This window comes from Aptenodytes patagonicus, chromosome 7 (genome assembly GCF_965638725.1).
Source record: "Aptenodytes patagonicus chromosome 7, bAptPat1.pri.cur, whole genome shotgun sequence".
Lineage (NCBI taxonomy): Eukaryota > Metazoa > Chordata > Aves > Sphenisciformes > Spheniscidae > Aptenodytes > Aptenodytes patagonicus.
The window spans coordinates 63,665,581-63,686,895 of NC_134955.1; the positions used below are offsets into that span (position 1 = coordinate 63,665,581).

The 21,315-nt window shown below is 43.8% G+C and overlaps 1 protein-coding gene across 5 annotated transcripts; it reads left to right on the top strand.

The window, feature by feature from the left end:
- The first annotated feature begins 10,307 nt into the window (after window positions 1-10,307).
- CLBA1 (clathrin binding box of aftiphilin containing 1) lies at window positions 10,308-21,315 on the top strand. 5 transcript variants are annotated; one of them, XM_076345583.1, is made up of 7 exons: window positions 10,328-10,364; window positions 11,208-11,359; window positions 11,663-12,343; window positions 15,890-16,038; window positions 17,550-17,679; window positions 18,959-19,072; window positions 20,537-21,315. In XM_076345583.1, exons 3-7 carry the CDS (start codon window positions 11,885-11,887, stop codon window positions 20,702-20,704), a joined length of 1,020 nt encoding a protein of 339 aa, XP_076201698.1. In that variant the 5' UTR covers window positions 10,328-10,364; window positions 11,208-11,359; window positions 11,663-11,884; the 3' UTR covers window positions 20,705-21,315. The 5 variants fall into 5 exon arrangements, with proteins under 5 accessions (XP_076201701.1, XP_076201698.1, XP_076201702.1 ...); XM_076345587.1 differs by having other exon boundaries at window positions 18,959-19,007; XM_076345586.1 differs by lacking the exon at window positions 11,208-11,359 and having other exon boundaries at window positions 10,308-10,364.

Sequence of the window (21,315 nt, forward strand, 5' to 3'; positions counted from 1 at the left end):
CAGCAGTCAGCCTTACCACCTGCTTCCATGGCCATGGGACAAAGCGTTCACAGCAAAGCCGCAGTGCAGCCCAAGAGCTGCCGGAGCATAGGAATGGCTCAGCCGCAGCCACTGCCGGTCAGAGAGCTCCCACTGCAGTGGCTCTCTGGCTAAGCTGACATTTCCCTTGCCAGCACTGTGTCTGAAGATCATTTTCAACCTGTAGAACCTCCTCGGCTGCTTTTTCCTATATTACAGGCTCTGCTTTACTGCTTTTCTCTTCCCAATTCCCTAATGGCCTTTCAAATGCTCAGCAGTCCTGCCGTGAGATTGTCTAGACATAATTTGCCCCATTGGGGGAGTATGGCAAACGGGATACTGTAATACACACACAATACATCAGCAGCCTCGGCTGAGGGCCTAGGAAAATTACATTGCTGTCCTCCACGAGGCTTCTGCCTGGAAAACAGCAGCTTGAACCTGACTGTGGCTCGGAAGGACCCCTTGCAGCAAATGCTGTCGTGATGTGCTGACCCAGATGCGCTGACTGCGTGCATTTGCCATCTGATGTCATTGACTTCCGAGTCTCCATTTGGGACTCTCTGCAAGAAGGTGCTTTGTGCTGTTACAGCCCTTCATGAAGATGTTGTCAAGTGTATTCATGGCCCTTACTTAGTGGAGCTTGCATTAACTGGAATTAAATTTAGCCCAGTACTTCTATGTTGAAAGATGCCGTACAGAAATGCAAAATTAATACATTAAAAATTAAACAAGGCAAAGATCTAAAATACTAAAGTTACCCCACTATATTCAGTTCAGTACTGAATACATATACATATATTCAGAATATTTTTGCCAACCAGCCTTTCCATATAAATTGATTTAAACATAGAAACCTTGGTGTCATTATTTCAAAAGAGAGGACCCAATCTTTTTTCCAATTATAGCTGATGAACCCATCTCACTGACTGTAGGGAGAACAACATCCAGGTGTTAGGTATAAACTCAGAAATCTGAAGTTTTCAAGTCACCTTATTCGGCAAGGTTCTACTCCTAAACAGCATATAAAGCATCAATAGCTTATAAGTAGAGAGCAACTGGTGAACAGACAGACAGGCTATTATATGGTTAAGTATTTTATAAAATGTAATAGCTCTGTAAATTTACTTTTAAAGAGGGTTTTAGTTAACAAAATGCCTTTCCTTGACATTTTCATATCCATATAACTCATGTTTTTCCCTGACACATTCATACCCATATAAATCATGTCTGTATTCAAGCTAATAATAAATTAGTGCCCTTTTATAAATTATTCAAAAATGGAAAATTAATGTAAAGTGTGACCAAACTTCTCAACAAGAGCTTTTTTAAAAAATAAACTATTGGTGTGTCTGTGCATCTAAAGTTTACATTTTGCTGTATTATTAATTTACACGAACTGCGTGCTTTGATGTTGTCTGAATTGAACAGCCTTTTACTGCAACTGTTTCCTTTAATGTAAAATGTGTGTGGCATAATTCTCATCACTGATTGCAACCTTATGATAATTTTCTGCGGAGTCCTGCTAACCTTATTTACAATAGCATAAGAAGCCTAGGCCAGCTGCTAATAGATGCGTGCTAAGCTTTTTCTGCTTTTTTTTACCATAAATAGAAAAGAACACAATCTAAATCTTAAAATGCAAGTCCTTGGGCATTTGGAGAGAGTTTGGATCTGGACCCAAACTTTGAATTTCCAGGCCAGACCCAGTTGCTGCAGCAGAGGTTCCCCGCTTTTACGGCTGATTCGTTTTGCTCTCAGAAATGTGGCCTCAGCAATGGAGCGATATAAACCATTAAATAAAACACAGGCTGCCCTCTTCCAGCTCTAGCTGTGATAGCGTCGGTAGCACAGGAGGAATTGGTTGTGTACTCTTGCCTGCCCTCTTCTGATCTTCTCTGTAAATTGTCCGGCCTTACGTTTGTGGCGTTAGACACGCGGAGCTGGAGAGCGGCCTCCTTTCCCCATCCAGCTCCTGGCTGCTAGCTCTAACCTTGTGGGTTTAAACAGTTTTCTCTCTTTAAAAACGGCTACGTTGTGATCCATTTGGCTGTATTTCGTTTACCACTTGCAATACAGACAAAATGAGGTTAAAGCCTGCCTTCTTATTAACCGCACGCTGCAAAGAGCATCTGGAAATACGGCTCAAGGAGATGGTTGAATGAGGCTTCCATGCAGTCCGTATGCCATATGCACACTTCTAAAACATTTGTCCGAGTGTGGTACACACTGTATTTTTAGCTGTGATGGGAAGGGAGAGACAAGCCGAGAGCACACACAGGATGTTCGCAGCGAAGGTGGGAGAGAAGGGCTTGCTCCCGCAGACCCTCCAGCTGACAGCCTGCCCGGCCACTCCGGGCTCACCCGCGGCCCAATGCGACCGAGTTACTGCAGCTCCACAAGCTGCCAGCTGGCCCCCGCGCTGCCGTAACACCTCGGACACATATTCTGGGCTCACCCGGCCATGAGACACACGCGTCCTATCGTAAAGCTGAGTGAGAGGTCCGAGATACCACGTTCCCACCTCCCAGGGGTAAAAGCAGGCACAGCAAGGGTTTGAAAGTTCAGCTGGCAGTTTACTTCAGCTTCAGAAATTGTCTCCTATTTTATTTGATAGCTAAGCCCTTGCCTGTTGTCTGTACCACAGTCACACTGCTTTACCGGAGTGGTGGCACCGTCTGGCAGGAAAGGCAGATGACTGCCTTACACACGTGCAAAATTCATACAAATGCTGCCTTTTTGCCATTTAATTCCATGGTTTTATTTTGTTGCGAGGATGACGTGTATTTTTCATTCATACTGCAGTGCTACACTTTAAGCAATAAAATGACATCTTTACTGATAATTAATTCCATTTCACAGGGTTTGGGACATGGAGACATCCACCAGGGACTTGGTGTCTTCTTTTGGGGGCAGATAACTTAAACTATCTTTAATTCTGTTTTCCACTCTGCAAAGTGCAGTGGTGACCACTACTCCGCCTTGGAGCCCTTGCGAAGCTCACTTGGAGAATGAAGAAGCGAGATCCTTGTAATTAAGGAGCTACGAAGATGCTAATTATTTATGATTCAGTGTTCTTTCAAATGCTGCTTGAAGTGGGGACTTGAGTTTTTAAAAATATTTTTATGCTAATGCTTTATTTGATTTTTTTTCCCTAGAGATTTGTTAAGTGTCAAGTGCTATGATTGAAAGTTGAAGCACAACACTTCTAATGGAGTGTCTGACCTTTCAACAACCTCACTGAAGAGCACCAATGAAATTTCCAGGCAAGCTAATTAATACACTGGTACAGCACCAGTCGGGTGTACCTCTAGGAGCTTAACTCTCAGCCGAGAGGATGAAATCCTCCTACCCTCCCCACACCCACATCTCACTAACAATAATGGATTTGGGACCTAATCAGGCATTAAAACAGAGGATTAGTGAGCTGCAAACTGCAGCAATCACGACTCAGTTTACAGTGCATGCAGGGGACTGGCAAAAATGACAAGGCATGCTTTCAGTAAATTAACGTCTATGTATCTGAAAAACCCATGTGGGCAGCAGAGACTGTTGGACTTATACTCAATATATGTATATGGTGATTTTGAATGATCAGCAAAAAAACGCAACACAGAACAGTAGCTTAATGGGAAATGATAATAGAGCAAGGAGCAGGTATAGGTAGGTGACTGCGAAGCACTGAGTACAATTCAACTGTGGTACCACACACCACTGCCATACCTTTAAACAACCAGCATTTTGAAGATGTGGGATACGTAGCATCCTTCTACAAGCTCTAGCAGGTCCAGGGGGTGTAGGGCCCACTTTCACCTGTCTTCAGAAGGGGTACTGTAAGGAGAAGATATGCTCCTAGTTTTTCTGCTTTGACTACACTCAGGGCAAGGAGCGATCTAAGAGAAGAAAACAGCAGTAAGAAAAGCAGGAGATGGAAGTTTCAGAGCTCAAGAGATGCGTAATTGTCTGCCTTGAAGATCCTTTCCTTGGCCAGGTGGATCATGAGAAGCAAGACCTTTAGATGGCCATTGGCTATGCCTACAGTAGCAAATAATTTGGTTCAGTAAGACTGTCTCGGAGGACTGGACTCGCACGTCAGTCACTGGAAGGTGCTGAACTCCCTCCTCCTCTGGCTCCTGCCACAGGCCTGCCTGCAGGATGTGTGTTCGGAGATGTCCTGGTTTCGGCAGGGATAGAGTTAATTTCCTTTCTAGTAGCTGGTACAGTGTTTTGGATTTAAGATGAGAACAAAGTTGATAACGCACCGTTGTTTTAGTTGTTGCTAGGTAATGCTTACACTAGCCAAGGACTTTTTAGTTTTCCATGCTCTACCGACTGAGAAGGCTGGAGGTGCACAAGAAGCTGGGAGGGGGCACAGCCAAACTGGCCAAAGGGACATTCCATACCATGGGACGTCATGCTCAGTACATAAACTGGGGAAAGCTGGCCAGGGGGCCGCTGCTCGGGGACTGGCTGGGCATCGGTCGGCGGGTGGTGAGCAATTGTACTGTGCATCACTTGTTTTGTGTATTATTATTATTATCATATTATTATTATCATTTTATTTCAATTATTAAACTGTTTTTATCTCAACCCATGACTTTTTCTAACTTGTGCTCTGCCAATTCTCTCCCCCATCCCACCGGGTGGGGGGGAGTGAGCAAGCGGCTGCGTGGTGCTTAGTTGCTGACTGAGATTAAACCACGACAGGAGAGCAGTTTGGTGGCTCTGGGGGGAGACACTGTTGTGGGGCCATGACACCTCTCCAGAGCCTTTGTTTCTGAGTAGCCAGTCTGGCATTTGGAATAGCTGTCAGCCCTGCTGAATGAATGAAGGAGCCGTTCTACTGTATTTGTTATACACATACATCACGATGTTTGTTGCGCGGCTGTGAGGCAAAGTCATCCACACTGGGTCAGGACTGGGCAGGCAGTTTCCAATCGCTGCTCGTAGTTTCATGCAGCTGCTGCGTGAATGATTTCTCCTGCAGCTCGTAGCCCCTGGGGAACTGCTTTTAAAGGTGTGCCAGCTCTCCTGGGCAGTCTGGTGATATTTATCGCTGCCCTGCAGATCTGAGCCCAAAGATGTAATTCCATCAGCAGCTTTGTGTCCCCTCTGCCAAGCAACATGTATAGAAAAGCAGTACACTTTGTGTTGGGAACAGGAGTATGCACATGGGGATGCCGGTACCAGTTATGGTGGGGAGGAGGTAAGAAAGGTATCTTACAGAATGACCTCAAAGAGATCTTCTGTGGGATCCAGGAATAGGAACCCTGGAGCCTTATCAAAGCACTGTCATTTCTCCAGGTTCTCCACCATGGTGACAGAGTCCATGTGAACAGCTGCTGCCATGTTGTGCTCACAGAGTAGGTGCGTGTCTGCCATGCTCTCAATGAAGTGTAATGGGACTTCAAGAGGATCACCTTTATTCTCCTGAAATCTGTGGACTATTGCTTGCCAATGCTCTCACAGCAGGAGAAGTCATGAGGTTAGCAACCTCCTGCTGCTGCCACCAAATTATTCTGCTACCCAGGAAACCTGGTCCCTCTCATGTCCCCTTCATGGAATAACAAGCACTACCACTTCCATAAGGGGCCCAAGTCACAACTCTCTGAGTTTTCAGGAGGCTAAAGGAAGAAGAGAGAACAGTTGGTAAATGGATAGTAGGAAAAAAAGATCTGATAAAAGAAATGAGGGGTTCAGCAAGTAGGATTGACAACAGAAGGGAAAGCAGCTGAAGACAGGAAAGGATTTCAAACTAGAAGCGTCAGTGGATGATGGAGTGGTGGCAAAGAGTTGAAGGCTGGCAGATGCTGGCAAATAGGAGGACGCCTATGGCACTTGGCCCTTTACATATAGCACAAGAACACTTCAGGATCTTGTGGGAGCTCTGAATGGTTTGAGAGTCTTCTTTTGGCACATGTGCTAGGTAACATGCTGGAGGATCTTAAAGTAGTGCAGCCCACATATGGGTTTGGAAGACGATGTTTCCATGAAGTACCTACCAGAGTGGAATGGCATTCCACTGCCTTTCCCCAGAAGACACCTAGTTTGTGCTCCTCAAAATCACTCTGAGAACCAGGTTAGCCATAGAAGCAAATGCGAGCTTTGCTTCGAAACCACACTACTGGGTTAGACAAAAGCGCTAAAGGCAGCCACTGAACCCAGGGCACCTATGTCTCTTGCACATCTAGCTTTTTTGAGAGATGGATTACAGCTCCCTTATATTCCATACCTGAGAGAAGAAGAGAGGGACCTAAAGTATACCTTACGTCTCCTGACAAAGGATGTTGCCTTTTTATGGGAAAGTCTTTCTACACTGACAGCCCATCGGCGTAGGGGTCCTGGGAAATGGCTTTTCTGTGGTCAGCACAGAAAGCAGGTGGTCCGATACCTTTTTAACGTAGTGTGTAGAGGGGATGAATTACTTCCCCTGCTCCAGAGGATGAACAGTACTGTTGTGTGCACGCGAGAGAGACAAGGGAGAGCTGCCATCTGCTGTTGGAAAGATTCTGGTTCATCTTTTAGCCCAGGCACCAACTGCTGCAGGTGACTCATTAATGCCAGTGACTCCCACCCCACTGTTTTAGCACACAGAGCAGTATTTCACAGGGGTCACTAGGGACAAGTAAAGTTTGCCCTGAAGTGCTGCTCTTCTCATTTCTAACTCAGGAAAAAGCCGAAGGATTTTACTGACATTTTGAACTTCCATGCTGAGACACCAACAGCAATAGAAAGCTGGAAGGCATGGCAAAAAATGCCATGCCTCCCCAGGAGGGAGTTTAATGGAATTATGAATGACATTTTTAAATTTAAGCCATAGCTAGTCAATTAAATCAATGTTTAGACCTGATATCTGCAATGTTTTTCAAAAAGCTGAGCACTCCCTATTACTATCGAAATGAAAGAACTGCTGATGTCCTACACTTCTAAAATCTGTGTACTTATGGTGAGAAAAAACTTTTAATCATCTACTGAAAAGGCAGCTCATTTAATGAAAAGTCACTTTGAGTCAATCAAAATTATTTATGAGCTTCTGAAAACGTTTACTCTTACTTTCTAAATGACATTTTAAGCCAGTTTAGCTAAATGTAACATTCTTTTTTACAGGAAGAGGCATCCAAATATTTAATATGAATTAAAATATTTCAGTCATTTAAATAGCAAGTTAATCTTGTTTAATGCTTCAATTAAAAAAAAAACACTGAAAATTCTGCATACAAAGGTACTGCTTGTTTATATTTTTTTCCAAGAGAGAAAATGAATGAAGAAAAAAGCCATCCATATCACCCTAGTCATTTACAATTTACACAATTCAATAATTCAGGACCAGATCTTTCACAAATGAATAAAAATTCATATTACAGCAGTGTGGTGCTGATTTGCTCTGAAAGTAAAGACTTTTCAGTTATTCTGTTGAGTTTTTTCATTGCAAATTGGTATTTTTCCAAAGGCCAAAATGAAAAAAAAGAATAATTCTAGAGTATGTGTACCAGACTCAAATAATTTTCCAGTAGGAATGGTGGCAGGAGCACCAAGAGCAGCTGCAGATGAGTGTTCAGTCAGTTCAGTTGTTTGTGTTTGTGAGTTTTTAAGTAGTGACGTTCTGCTTTTGTAGGTGCATACATTTAAGTGTCTAAATCCAAGGTCATAGTCTATGTTTGAAGTTTTTTGGCATATTGACCCTGTAAATAAAGACTGGGTTATTTAAAAAAAAATATAAAAATGATAGTTCAGAAAGAAATTATTGATTCAATGCAGGAATTATGGAGTAAACGCCGAGGCCTGGTATATGTCAGAAAAAAAGTAAGACTTATCCCCGAAACAGATAACAGATTTTTGTCCCCAATATTCTTCAGAAGGCAAAACTCTTAATCCAATTGTGATAATGCTTTTAACTTAAACTAGTCAGCCTATGAGAGCATCTAATTGAAAACATGAATTAGGGATCTCAGCAGCAGCTGTCACACTCTCATTCAGCTGGGCTGAGTCAAAAGAAGTGAATTCAGAGGAGGGCAGGTGAAATCCACTTTGCAGGGCAGCCGTACCTCATGCTGACTCCTCCTGATTTGAAAACCTGCCCAAAACACACCAGTGCAGATTTTTTCTTGGGGTGATTCTGTGGGTTTTCAGCTGCGTTTGCCTGAGAGCGGAGGCCGCAGTAGGTACATGCAGCAGATGGTGCAGCCGATTGCTTCCTCTGCAGGGACTCAGGGTTAGCAACTGGTTTTCCCAAGGTGAGTTATAAGGTGTGCTGGAGAGTTAAATAAACACCACCGTTATGCGGCAAGCCCTTAATGAAGTTACTGATGTTACTCTGGGAAGAAGGCACAACAGTTTCTTCTGTTCCTACACTGAGGTTTCTAAGGTCTGGGGCAGCTTCTGATGCTCACCAGCTCTCCCACCGCTCCACACAACTGCAAAGACAGCTTGAACTTGGCAAGGCAGAGGCAGGTTTGCAAAACCCACGCACCCCTTCCCCTCCGGATGCAAAGCGTGGTACGGAGAGGAGCGCCTCAGCCTTTGCGCAGCCTGTTTGTAGCCTTTTCCTTTGAGAAGACAAAGGTGAAAATGTAAAGCTGTGCAAAACAACCTCAGTAGCTGAAAAAAGCTGAGCTCCCTTCAAAACTGAAAAGAGAGCTGGAACCCCAGAAGTTCCTGCAACACAAACTTACTGCAGCATAGGATGGTGATGCTATCCTAACGAGTGTCAGACGCTTTGGGGCTGAATCATGGTCTCGCTGAGCTGGTCAGATATCCTCAGAGCTGCAGGCTGCCACAGGATGGCCACGGAGGGTAAGAAACTGCTCCAAAGCAGAAAGAAAACAAATTAAAAAGTCTCTCGGAGACTTGCCAATAAAGTTTCTTTGGCTCCGTGTCTGGGCATTGCTCCCAAATTCAGCCTCTCACCCTCAGATAAAGCACTACAGCCTGGAATGAGAGTCAGATGGCGTGGGAGGGGAGTGCGCGTTATCTGTGCCTGGGCTGGAAAACATATGTACTGTAATGCCTAGAAAATGCTTTTTATTCTAGGCCTTTTTCCAGAAAACCTTTTTCCTTGCTTTTACAACTGTCCCCTGTTGCTTGGGACTGCCCAGATGTTAAACCCAGCCTGGAGGACAGGGAGGCTGAGGAGTTTTCTTTGCACCCTTCCCTCTGCCACCCAGATGTGGGAGCAGCCAGCCTGGGGCACGCTGCCCGCAGCCCACGCCACCGCTCCTCAAGGGATGGGCGAGGAGAGAAGGTCACCCCAGACAGCGGGGTGACCCGTCCGCAGCGACCAGACCCGCAGCTTCTGGCTTTGTCTGACACGACGAGTGGATCAAGTCCCAGCCTCAGCAGAGGGGGGGGGACAACCACATACCTCGTGGGGCGAAAGGGGGGGGAGAGGAAGAGGAGATCCTGGCAGACTGTCGCTGGCCTATTCCAACCATTTTGTCATGAGGTTATGTTACTGGGTGGATTGATTGTTACATTTTTTAGGTCTGTATCCTGGAATTTTGTAATTATGTGAGGATTTTAGCTATTCTCAAATTAAAAGCAAACACGAGCCACCACCGTCAAACCGCATGTCCTTAGCCTGCCAGATCGCAGGAAGAAGCTGGAAAAATGTGAATACTTTTCTTTTTCACATCACGACGTCAAAGTCAATCTTTTCCCGGAGGGCGGGAGTTGGCTTCTGGCTGGAAGATGGCAGGGCGGTTTTAACCCAAGGGAGACGCAGGTGAAGACAACCGCTATGACCGAGGCCCAGGGGCAAGCTTGGAGAACGGGGGGAGTGCTTGTCAAAACAGAGAAAGGGGAGAGAACGGGGACTTCGTCAGGGCCGCAGCCAGACGCGGCTGCGAGATGGCCGAGGAAGGGCTGAGGCTCCTCTGCCCCTTGCTGCTCCCCTGGGCGGGGCGGAGGCCTGACGGGAGGAGCAGGCGGAGGCCGGGCCGGCCCGCGGGGGGATCGGTCCCGCCGTCACGCCTGGGCGCTGGACGGCCTCTCCCGCCCGCCCCGGGAGGCAGGGCCCGGGCTGAGAGGGTCTGGGGGCGCGGAGGGCTCTGCTGTGCCCCCGGGCCGCCCCGTCCCGCACAGCGAGCGCCCCCCCGCGGCCCCGCCCCCTGCCGGTAACGGCCACCACCGCCCCGCCCCGGCACACCTAGGCCCCGCCCCCTGCCGGTAACGGCCCCCCGCCGCCCCGCCCCGGCACGCCTAGGCCCCGCCCCCTGCCGGTAACGGCCCCCCGCCGCCCCGCCTCGGCACACCTAGGCCCCGCCCCCTGCCGGCCCCGCAGCCCCGCCCCGGCACACCTAGGCCCCGGCCCTGGCGACCTGCCGGCGCGGCTCGGCCCGGGATCGGCGGTAAGGCTGTTTCCTCACGGAGTGGCGGGGCTCCGAGCTGCTCCAACGGCCAGCGCCGCTCGGGACCCGCGTCCGCCTCGGCGGCGGCTCTGCCCGCCCCCGCCCCCTCCCCTCCTCCCGCAGCAGGGGGAGCTGAGGCACGGCCGCGGCCCTCCGCTCCCCGGGGGGCTGCGGGGCGAGGCGGCTCGCCGTGCCCTCCCCGCCTGCCTCCTCCTCCCCGGGAGCGCGGCTCCCCCGCGGCGGGCCGGTGCCAGCGCCCAGCCCGGGGTGTCCGCTCCCCGGTCGTCACCGGGGGCTGGGGCCGGCCGGGCCGGGCGGTGGGAAACAGGGGTGAAGGAGCCACGGGTGAAGCGCCGGCGGCTCCGGCTCGGGGACGGGCTCTCGGCCGCCGCCCGCCGGGGCTTCCCCCGCCCTGCTCCGCCCGGGGGAGAGGGGGGGTCCCGGGGGAGGCCCCGGCGGCGGGCAGCCCCGGCGTGCCGCCCTGTCCTCCGAGCCCCGCGGCGGCGGAGCCGCCCTCCAAAGCCCAGCGCTGTGCTGCGGGCCGGCGAGGGTCCAGCCGTTCCCGTGGTCTGTGCCCGGCCGGTCCTGTGCCGCCTTCGAGGTGAACCTGGGGAAAAAAACCACGAGATTCGTCCCGTCTGTTAAGCGCAGGAAATACCTAATAGCGGCCAGTCTTTCAGGCATGGTTTTAGCGTCGCTCCTAACCCGCCCCCCAAAACAGCGTGTCAGCCGGAAAAATGCTTGAGGAGATGTGATTAATCTGAAATGATAAATGCAGCGTTGCCGGTATAATTTACAGATGCCAAACTGAACTTATTAAATCTGTCTCAATTGCTTAAATAGTTGGAAGCACTGTATTTTTCACAGGATTAAACGGCCAGTTCCCGTGTTGCTGCAAGTCACGTTCGCCTCTTCAGTAATCTTTTGGACGGGGGAAGCCCGTGCAAACAAAAAGAGCGCTGTTTGATGGATGAAATAGTTACAGAAATTATTTAGTAAGTGTTGGATATTATCTATAATTATTTCAGTTTGCCTCCTGTATACTCAATTAATATCCAACATCTTCTGTTAAGTGTTTTCTGAATATTGTTCACTAATTTAATGGCTTGCTTGTGGTGTGGGCAGATAGTTAAGTGAAAATTTTAAATAATTTTGCCTACAGCGATTTTCAGTTGTATAATACCGGCTTGTGTTTATTTTAACCTGAGCATTCTTTCTCCTGCCTTATCAGATATCTTTCTTTATTCCTACGCAGCCCTTATCATAGAAGCATTTATTTATAATTCTTTTCTTTGCAGGCTGATATCCTACACAGAAAGTGAGACTGAATAACGTGCACATGCTGATTACTGGAGGGGAGGCTGAAGGACATCCTGTTTTGATTTAGCAGTGTTATTATTCTTTGGGGTGAAATGAAGAATTTGATTCTGTTTTGGAAATACTCAGATTTCTAATGCAACTGAACTTCAGTAGCCTTTTTGCAGTACAGATTTCAACAAACAAATTTTTCTTCAACAAAGATGCAGAACCTGTCACTCGTAGAAAATCTTACTAATACCGACACGTCGCACCGGATATCTCTAAAAGACCTCGCAGTTGAAGTAGGTGGTACGTCCCTCGATGAAAGTGACTGTAACTCGAATGAAAGAACAAATAATGAAGAAATTATTAATCTTGAAGTAATGCAGCAAAGCCTCCCTGGAGTATATAGCAAAGGGAGAAGTTGTGAGGGATTTTCTGAGAGCAGCTGTAGTACCGTAGAACCCACGGGTTCCTGGGGTGATTTTGAAGGCTTCAGGGAGTCCTTAGACAAATCGGAGAGATTCAGTCATAGTCTTGAAGTTTTGGTGAAGTCAACGAAAACTTCTAGAGCCGATACGGACTTAAGCAGCGGACGTTGTAGAGCTTCTGCTGGTCACTTTTGTTCTGAGCCATCTCTGCACAGTAGGATACAGGAGGCTTGGAGCTCTCTAAATGAGGTACGTGCTAATAGTAAACCAAAGGCCAGAAATGTTTGTGTTGCTGCTTCCTACGTCTCAAGATTTGTACCTGAATGTCTTCTCTATAGAGGATAATGCTGTACAGGGAGAGAAACTGTCAAGCTGCTTTGCAGCTAACTCAAGTGGAACAAAAGCGACTTCTTTAAAGTGTTTGACAAATACTTAAGTTATCCTGCTTGAGAACTTTAAAGAATGTAATGCACTACTTCGCTTCTGGACACTAGAAATAAGTAAGCACGTAGAAACGATGAACCTTGCCCTGAAGCACATGCAATTTAAAAGCTAGACAAGAACCAACATAGGAAACAAAAAATCGGGAAGGTGGGTAACAAAAACAGGGTGGACAAAAATTTTGTGAGCTGCCTGCAGGCTTATTGAAGTAAACCAACATAAAATTGAGTTAGAAATTGGCAAAACCAGTAACTTTTGTTATTTAATATACTGCCTGAATAATCCAGCAGTCTTTCTGGAATTTTAGACTGATTGTGGGTGGAAGTTAATGACACAAAAAATTGAATAGAAATAATTTAATGTCACTCATTTTCTAGCATAGGATGTTACATTCTCTCATACAATGTTAGAACTAATAATCTGAATAAATAATATAATGTGCCCTTATCGGCACAAAAAAAAAAGGTTCAGGTTAAGGGTTATACCTTGTTGCAATGAATGTGTTTCCATGTTTGCCAAACATGCATCAGCAAAGTGAAGCACAATAACAAAAGGAAAATAAGAATGTACAAATACAAAACGCCCTCAATCTTACTACTTTTATCCTAAACTAAAACATTTCAAAAAAGAGAGCGATCGACTAAGACTTCCACGGAGTTAATCAGTAGCAGTAATAGCTTACTGTTTGTAGTCTGTTGGTTGAGTTTTAGTATGCGTCGGGAACTGAGGGTTTTCTGGAGACAGGCTTTCTTGTCCTTGCCTGGGAGCTTTACCTGTTGAATAGGTATTACTAGGGAAAGCACAAAGAGGCATGTGGGGTAAGCTATCCAGCACTGATAGAGTGGAGATCACAAGATACCTGGTTATTGGTATGCATAAACAGAGAATTTAAATTCTTCGTAATGCTGGAAATTGGGGACAAGAAAGAAGTCTTATGCTGAAAAAAGAGAGTAAGTAATGACTGGAGCTGAAATAGAATATAGCAGATTGTTTGGTTTCTTTCCAAAAGCAGTAGATCTTACTCTTACTGAAACCTTTGCTTCATTTTTGCATTTATTAAAGGCAAAAGAAAATGTCCGGTACGAGCTAAATAAGTTAACCATGCCTAGAGTTTCAAGTTGTCTTTTCTTGTCTCAGGGTAGAGAAGCAGCTGCAGAGCTGTTTGAGATTTCTTTGGGTGTAGAACATACATGTAGCTTGGCCTTCATCCCTGTGCATTTTGTATTGTCTGTTTGAGACCATAAACTCTTCAGGTTGGAGCTCTGTCTTCTGTATAGTCAATAGAAAAAATTCCAGGTAGGTTGGAAGGGACCTCTAGAGATCGTCAGAGGTCTGACCTTCAATATCTAATGCTTCAGTTAATTAAACAATATCAGCCTGGAGCAGAATCATGTATTTTAAGGTGAAAACAATCACTAATTTCCTTGCAGTAGCTGGATACTTTGCCTACATGATTGAATAACTTCAAGGATTTTTCACGTGTTCTTTAAATACTGGCCACTGGTGAGAGGGACTAGTGCGCTTGCTTAAGCCCTAGGGTATTCTGATATAATGGGATACAGAGGGTTTGTTCAAAAAGCACGGATGTGAAATTTGTGCCTTCATATTTTTATAATCAGTACGAAGCTACAACGTAAATGAAAATATACTAAAGTTTTATTTTAGAAACACCCACTGAAGTAGACAGCATTAAAGATAACACAAAAAAATCTTGCGTTTTTCCTGTATGTTGGGCTTTTCATCCAGCTTGGCTAAACTGTAAGCCAGTGACTTGTATGCATGTGGGAGTAACATGACAGGTTCTAAGAAGATGTTACCAACAAGGCAGGCCTGGCCTTCCCTTGATTCACGCTTCTGTGGCTGTAATTTCCCCCCACCCCAAAGACAAGAGCAGCTGCCTGACTTTTCCTTAGCTCCTGTCCTGTTTAGGGCTTGGTACCTACTTGGAGGGTTTTTTTCCTGGGCCGTGACTCTCCATGTATGCTTTAGCATGTGTGCTTTCATGGAATTGTGCTCCTCAAACATCTTTCTCCTCCGTATAGTATCCCTGTTGTAAGTTAAGTCTACTGAAATAATTTACAGATCAATTTAAAGTATTATGACACTTTGGGCAAGATTCAAAGGATTTTACCGGGGAGACTTTGAATGTCCCAGCAGTCGCCCTTCAGGACAGGCAGTTTAGCAAGGTCTTACTTCAGGAGGGAGCAGCGTGGGGCACAAATTCTATTTCTGGAAGGATGCTCAGAAGTACAGAAGCCGCCTACCAGCTCTGTTGATTTTTGCCCACTCACCGATTAGATTAAATCCATGCTCTCTCAATATTCACTGCATTCGTCTGAGTTCTATATAATTAAACTGTGGAAATACCTCAATTTATTTCAGCTGTTTGAGTTACGATTAAATGAAACTGTCAAAATATGGAGTATCCATACTTATGTTTTTCAGATTAAACTGTTGATTGCTAGGCAAAGAAAACAAACTGACTGGTTTCATTCTCTAGTTTCCACACAACATTGCTGCTCCTGGATTGCAGTCCCTCCGCAGGGTGTTGAAGTCAATTAATTGCTTTGATTTAGAGAATTGCAGTAATTCCTTCTTTGAAAGAATAAAAGGGCAAAGCTTCTGGACCAGATGGCATGATAACATCCCTTTAGGATAGGATGTAAATTACACACATTTTTCCTTGTATATGTATTTCTTAGTCTTCAGATAAGCCTGTTACTTCCAGTAGGCCTGTTTGCATGAGTTTGGATCACTCGTGGCTGTGTTCAGTCCTCCAAACATCCCCCTCGTCGCTGCTGGAGGAGGAACAAGTATGTAAATCTGGCTCTGATTTTTAACATAAGCTGGAAGAAGTTTGGTGCAAATACAAGGATATGGAGACATACTGACCCCAGCATTTATGCAGACTTACACAGTGCAAGTATTTATTGGTAACTACAGCATTTAGTAGTTATGTTACATTTGGCTGAATTAGATGTTTTGCTAACGTAGTATTCGAACACAAGCTTTGGAATTCATGTATACATCAGTTTTGACCTGGTCTGAATTAGCTGAGCAGAAGAAGGAGCCTTGAGTGCTAATAGGCAAACCAGTCTATAACTTAGTAGCTGGGAAGTTAGAGACTAAGGTTCATCAGAATCTCTTGGACTCTTGCCTCTCCTCCTCTAATTCTAGATAAATACTCAAACACTGAACTATGGGGTCAGTCCCTCTGCGCCATTAATATTAATACAAATTTTAAAAACAATCAATAATACAATCTCTGAAAACATTGTAGTCTTTGGACTAGGTCCTTCATGAACTGTGGGGATGGTCTGTATAGCATATGTAATAAAACTCTGTTTTTTCTAGGCAAACCACAGCTATGAGGATATATTTAAGTTGGGCTTTCCAGAAGTCTTTGTATCACAGTCCAGAGAGAGCATAAGAAGCTTAGATCAAGTACTTGATACAAATAATGAAGATGTTGGGATTCCTGAACTTACGAAGAATCAACTTTGGTAATGAGTTTAGATCTATGGTTTAAAAAAAAAAAAAAAATTAAAAATTACACCAATTACACCATTTATTTCATAATTTAAAAATCGGTGGTACTCGCAGGTGAACTTGAAAATCCTTTTAATCACTGTGCTCTTCAGCATATAGATCTTGCCAATTTTGTATTGTGTTGTTAAAAGGAAATGGATTGTGTTTTAGCCATTGGAAAACAAGGAAGGGAATATATCAAAATTACAAATTCCTGCTTAGGGTTTTTCCTGCTGTTGGTGTGCCGCCTTATGACTAAGCCTCTGGAATGCCAGAACACCCAACAGGCAGCCTGTTCTTCCTGTTCACTTGTCCTTTCTTTACAACACATCTGACTTATTTCTCCATCATCTGAGGCAGGAGCATTGCTGCTGCTTCTGCTGACAACCCCCTTGCTTCTTTTTTTCTCCCTCCTCAACTTTCCCAGGTGGTAACTTCCTCGTGTTTAACCAGATGGGCTTCAGAATCTGTGGTGCATCTGGCTTCTTTCCTGGGGTTATGTTAATAGCAATTAGTATCGTTAACTTAGCTTTCTCATAAGACACCTGGAACGCTTTTAGATGTGTTACATGTTTTTGAAGGATCAGCAGCTTCTGAGCAGTATTGTAGTTACTGAACAATATTGTAGTTACTTTTGCGTACATCTGAGGCTTTGTTATCTAGAAAGCTGGGTCAGACCATACTTTGGAAATGTCATAAGGCTCACAAGAAATATAGTTAAAACATTTAATGCGGACATCCTTTTGGCAAGTTCCTTGTATATGTGTTATATTTTAATCAGCCTCAAAGTTGTGGAGAAACATGATATATATGTAAAAGGGACTGTAGTATTACAGCAGAGTACCGACTACAGACAAAAAAGCCCTGATCTACTGTGGTGAATAACTAAGATGCATCCTGCACTAAGCAGAAAGCAACTGGATTTATATAGGATGAATGCAAAGTAAGAACCCGAAGTACTATGTAGAGGGAACTCTTTAATTCTCTCTGTTTCAGGAGTGTGTGCCTTTGGCTTGTTTTGTAGTACCTATGTGTCCAGAGCAGATGCAGGTCACCCACGTGAGCAGCAGGCTGCTGCAGTGGAGGAGCATGACTGATAGGAAGGAGAAAGGTTTGAGAGACAGAAAATGCGAAGTGCAGAATTAATAGGGCTGAACTCTACCCACGTTTCACAGAAGCGATTGAATAATCCGAGCTGTTGGCATATAACAATCTCTGAAATATGCTTCTAATGCACTTCTTATCTAAGAAGCCCAAACATACAGTTATGTTGACTTAACTGTTTCCGTTAATTGTCATGCAAGCTTATTAGTACATTGGGTTGATAGTTTGAACAAATGTAGAAATAGTTTTAAGACAAGTTGCTTTTTAGATCAAGGTAAGCTAGTACACGACTACTATATGTAGTGAAAATAACTAAGTTGTATACATCTACTGGAAACTTTGTACACCTTATAACAACCTCAGATTGTGTTTTCTTTCCTAGCATTGATTCTGGAAACATATGGAGAACACTTAGAGACTTTGATAATACCCCCAGCTTAAGACATCCCTGGAGTAAATCTCATTGCCAAGAAAACCTCTTGAGTGTTCTTGGAATAGATGCAAATCAAAAGGTAATTGAGCAACGGTTTGCTAGTATGCCAGTATAAACACTTGGTTATGAATCTGATTTTCTGTAAGCTATACATGCTTGAGGAACTAGATCTGGGTGAGTCATAAGGTTTTTATACAGAGAGCCTTTTAAAATGATAGTCTAGTGTTTTCTCATCATTATGTGTGTAAGTAACTATGAAATTGTGCAGGATCAAATTTTGATCGTCTTTACATTGAAGTCTCCATTATGTAGCGCCCTGTTGCACTAGGGGGTACGTTCAGCTTTAGCATGGATGGAGAATTAGCTTTCAGATCTGTGTGCGGTAAGATGGTTTTCTTTTTTGCTCAGAGTATGAGAAAATTGTTAGCCTCTAATATCTTTCCATTAAGTGAAAATCGGATTTGAATCAAGAGAGGCTGTTAAAGTAATTACTGGATGTTTTTACTGTATACGAACTGAAAGTGTGTTCCACTTCCCTTTTCCTCAGATTATTCTATCTGTTTTTGCAAGGCTTGAGGGAGAGGCGTATGTTTTAATTGAATCGAGAACAAACCAACAGTATTGAAAGATCTCAAAAAGAAATGTCTCTGTTCAATCGCTTGTTTTGAGAAGATAGGGGTATCAGAGATGGCTTAGTATTCAACATGGTTATTTAGTTGGGATGAATTAGTCGCTTGTTTTCAGAAGTAACTGTTTCAACTGATAATTTGATTGCTGAAGCATGAGGGGTGAGGTGCTGCATTCAGTTTTCATGTTATGGACGTATTGGACCTTTCGTGCAAGTTACATACAAACAGAATGACCGTGCGGAAGGTATAGGACCTATTCTGCACTTGAAAGTCACTTTTATAGAACTGTCACTTAACAGGAGAGAATGGGAGACGTTTCCCCAACATAGTTCAACTCCCCTTCTATTCCTTTCTTGCCCATAGATACACCATCATTAAATCAATGCACAGGAAGCTTAAACTTATGTCATTACTTCTCTTCTGTTACTGGAAAATTGTGTTGCTTATCAATACTGATGATGATGTATTTCTCAGCTATTTTATGGTGTAGATTAGGGCTAATTTTAATTGGAAATGGCTTTTTTTAAATTTTAAGTCACAATTAGATTCATCTGCGTAGAACTTGTTTCGGCATAAAATTGTTTTAATGCAAGGGGGGCACATGATAAAATACAGCTTCAGGAAATAAAATTTAGTGTTTATTGTTATTTGAGGGAAACTTCTCTTTAGGTTCTATGCTTTAAGATCAGATAGAAATTCATGGGGAAAATGTAAATTATGTTTTACTAGGACTTTTTGGAGAGCCAGGATGACATCTTTGAGGAATCAAATGTTAAAGGTAATGAGGACTTCAGATTTGATGGATTCAGTATTAATGACTGCAAAGCACTGATCCAGACCAGGGTAAGAATTGCTCTGGAAGTAAGTACTTCAGAGAACCCCCGAGTGTCTTTTACATGTTCCTCTGTGCTGTAGCCGGCTGTTCTAGCGTATGTCCTAATGTAATTGTTTGGTCCTGATATGATCGTTTGGAGGTGGAGTTGTTTTCTGCTCTTTGAAACCTGTCTGACAGCTCTAGAAAAGGTACGGTATAACGTACCAAAGGCAAAGCAACGTAATATGGGGGATACTGAAATGTAAGGTTATTCATTACATAAGCTGGACTTTAGGCCAAATTACTTATTGGTTGAGAGAGAGCAGTGATATATAGAATCTAGTCAGGATGCTCTGATGACAGAGGAAGATTAGCCTGTCTGTAGAAGGATCACCACGTTGATCACTGAGTGATAATTGTAACTCACTCCTAAAATATATGGTAAGGGAGACATTAGAAGCAAAGCTGGCAGAGAAGAAATTGCATTCAAACCTGCATTTCAGATGTGCAGAACGATTCAGATTTGGTTTGGTCACTCAAGGACAAAACAGGAGCTACTTAAGGGGGAAGGCAGAATTGATGTTGTAATTACAAGGATTTGAGAACATTACTGTTTTTAAGCTGTGTTACAAAACATACAGAGAAATGAAATTGAAATACTTTGTTGCTAGTGCGTTTATGTCTTTGGTCAAACAGGCTTAATAAGCTCTGTTTCTTTCTTGCTAAAGCAATGCAAGTTGGAAGGAAAATTCTGTCATTCCCCATTGCTTTAAAAAAAAAAAAATCAGTCACGTTCTGTTTTTAACAAAGTATTTTGGGTGAATATTCTTAACACAAGGTCCCTTCCTCAGCGGAGAATAAACTTGAGCAACTGTTGTTGCTGTGGAGATGCATAGTTTGAGGCACCCTTTCATTGCTGTGTTTTATTCTATTTACTGCATTGGACAATGAAGATGTATAACCATTCTGGGAACCTTGTACATAAGAGGTGTTAGGCTGGAGAACTCAGAAAGAAAACCAAGAGACCGTCCAGCTTATTCCTTCGTAATTCAGTTCCGCTTCCTTCAGTGAGTACGTGAGGGTGGGGTCACAGTAGCTGACACATACTTGGAAATGTGTGAAAAACACAGGGTTTAGGCAAAGGAGAGGTGGTTCACGGTAGATGAAGGAGTAAAAGTAAAAAGAATCATGATACAAAGTTAAGGTAAATGGACAGTATTTTTCTGGAGTAGCCTCTGAAAGGAACGAACAAGCCCTGCAGCTTGGTGCCTCAAAGTAAAGCTCGTTAGGAAATGTATGTTGCCACTTCTAATTTGTAAGTAAGTTAAATCATATAGTGAGATGTTTTCCTTTTATCTTCCTAGTTATGTCATTTTTTTCTTATGCTAATTTTATTTTTAGGAAATATGTGTAAAAATTAGATTGAAATATGCTAAGTGATTAACTTACTGTAGGATGGAAAAAAATTAACTTAGTTTTTCTTTTTCACTCAGCTTTCTGTATCACCAGATTCCAGACATGGTCATCTCTTCACCTGCAACCTCTTTTTGAAAACCACATCGTCAGATGGAAACATGCAATATGTAACAATCCCAAGGAAGAAGCACATTTTTGCTGCACACAACCTAAAAATGAAATTTTTCAGTAGTGATGTTTGTTGAACCAAATGCACTCTTAAATCTTTTTTTTTTTTTTTGAACTGAATGCAGTTTACCTTCATTTTGTTACTGGCTTGGTACTATAGACTACGTATGTTCTTTAGGAAAGTGACATTACTGTATATGAAGTACCTAAAGCCACATTATTAGAAGATATTTATCCTATTTAGTTGTGAAGTCAAAGGTGTAATTTTGTCCTGCTCAGTCTTGCTGCAGAGTCACGTTTCTTACAGTAAATCCAGCTGCAATCAGACTTTAAAGATACTCTGGTGGACTACATGACTGACCTTTCAGGCCTTAGTGCCTCTTCGATCAAAAACCTTGTTTCCCTGCCAAAATCTAAACACACCTCAGGTGTGTTGTAAAGTGTGCCTTGTCACCATCTCTCCTCATATTTGGTCCAGTTTGGATCAGCTGAGATCTGTTACTTTGCTGCTGCTGAACCTAATGGGATGAGCCTTCGACATCTGGTGGCTTTCACCAGGGTTTAGGAAAATAAAATTGTTTTTAACTTCTGTCTGGTAAAGCCTACTGTGGTAATATGGGTAGAGTCAGTGAAACGTTTTGTTCTGGCATTGGTTTCTAACTGAAATAAATCACCTTTCTGAAGCTGA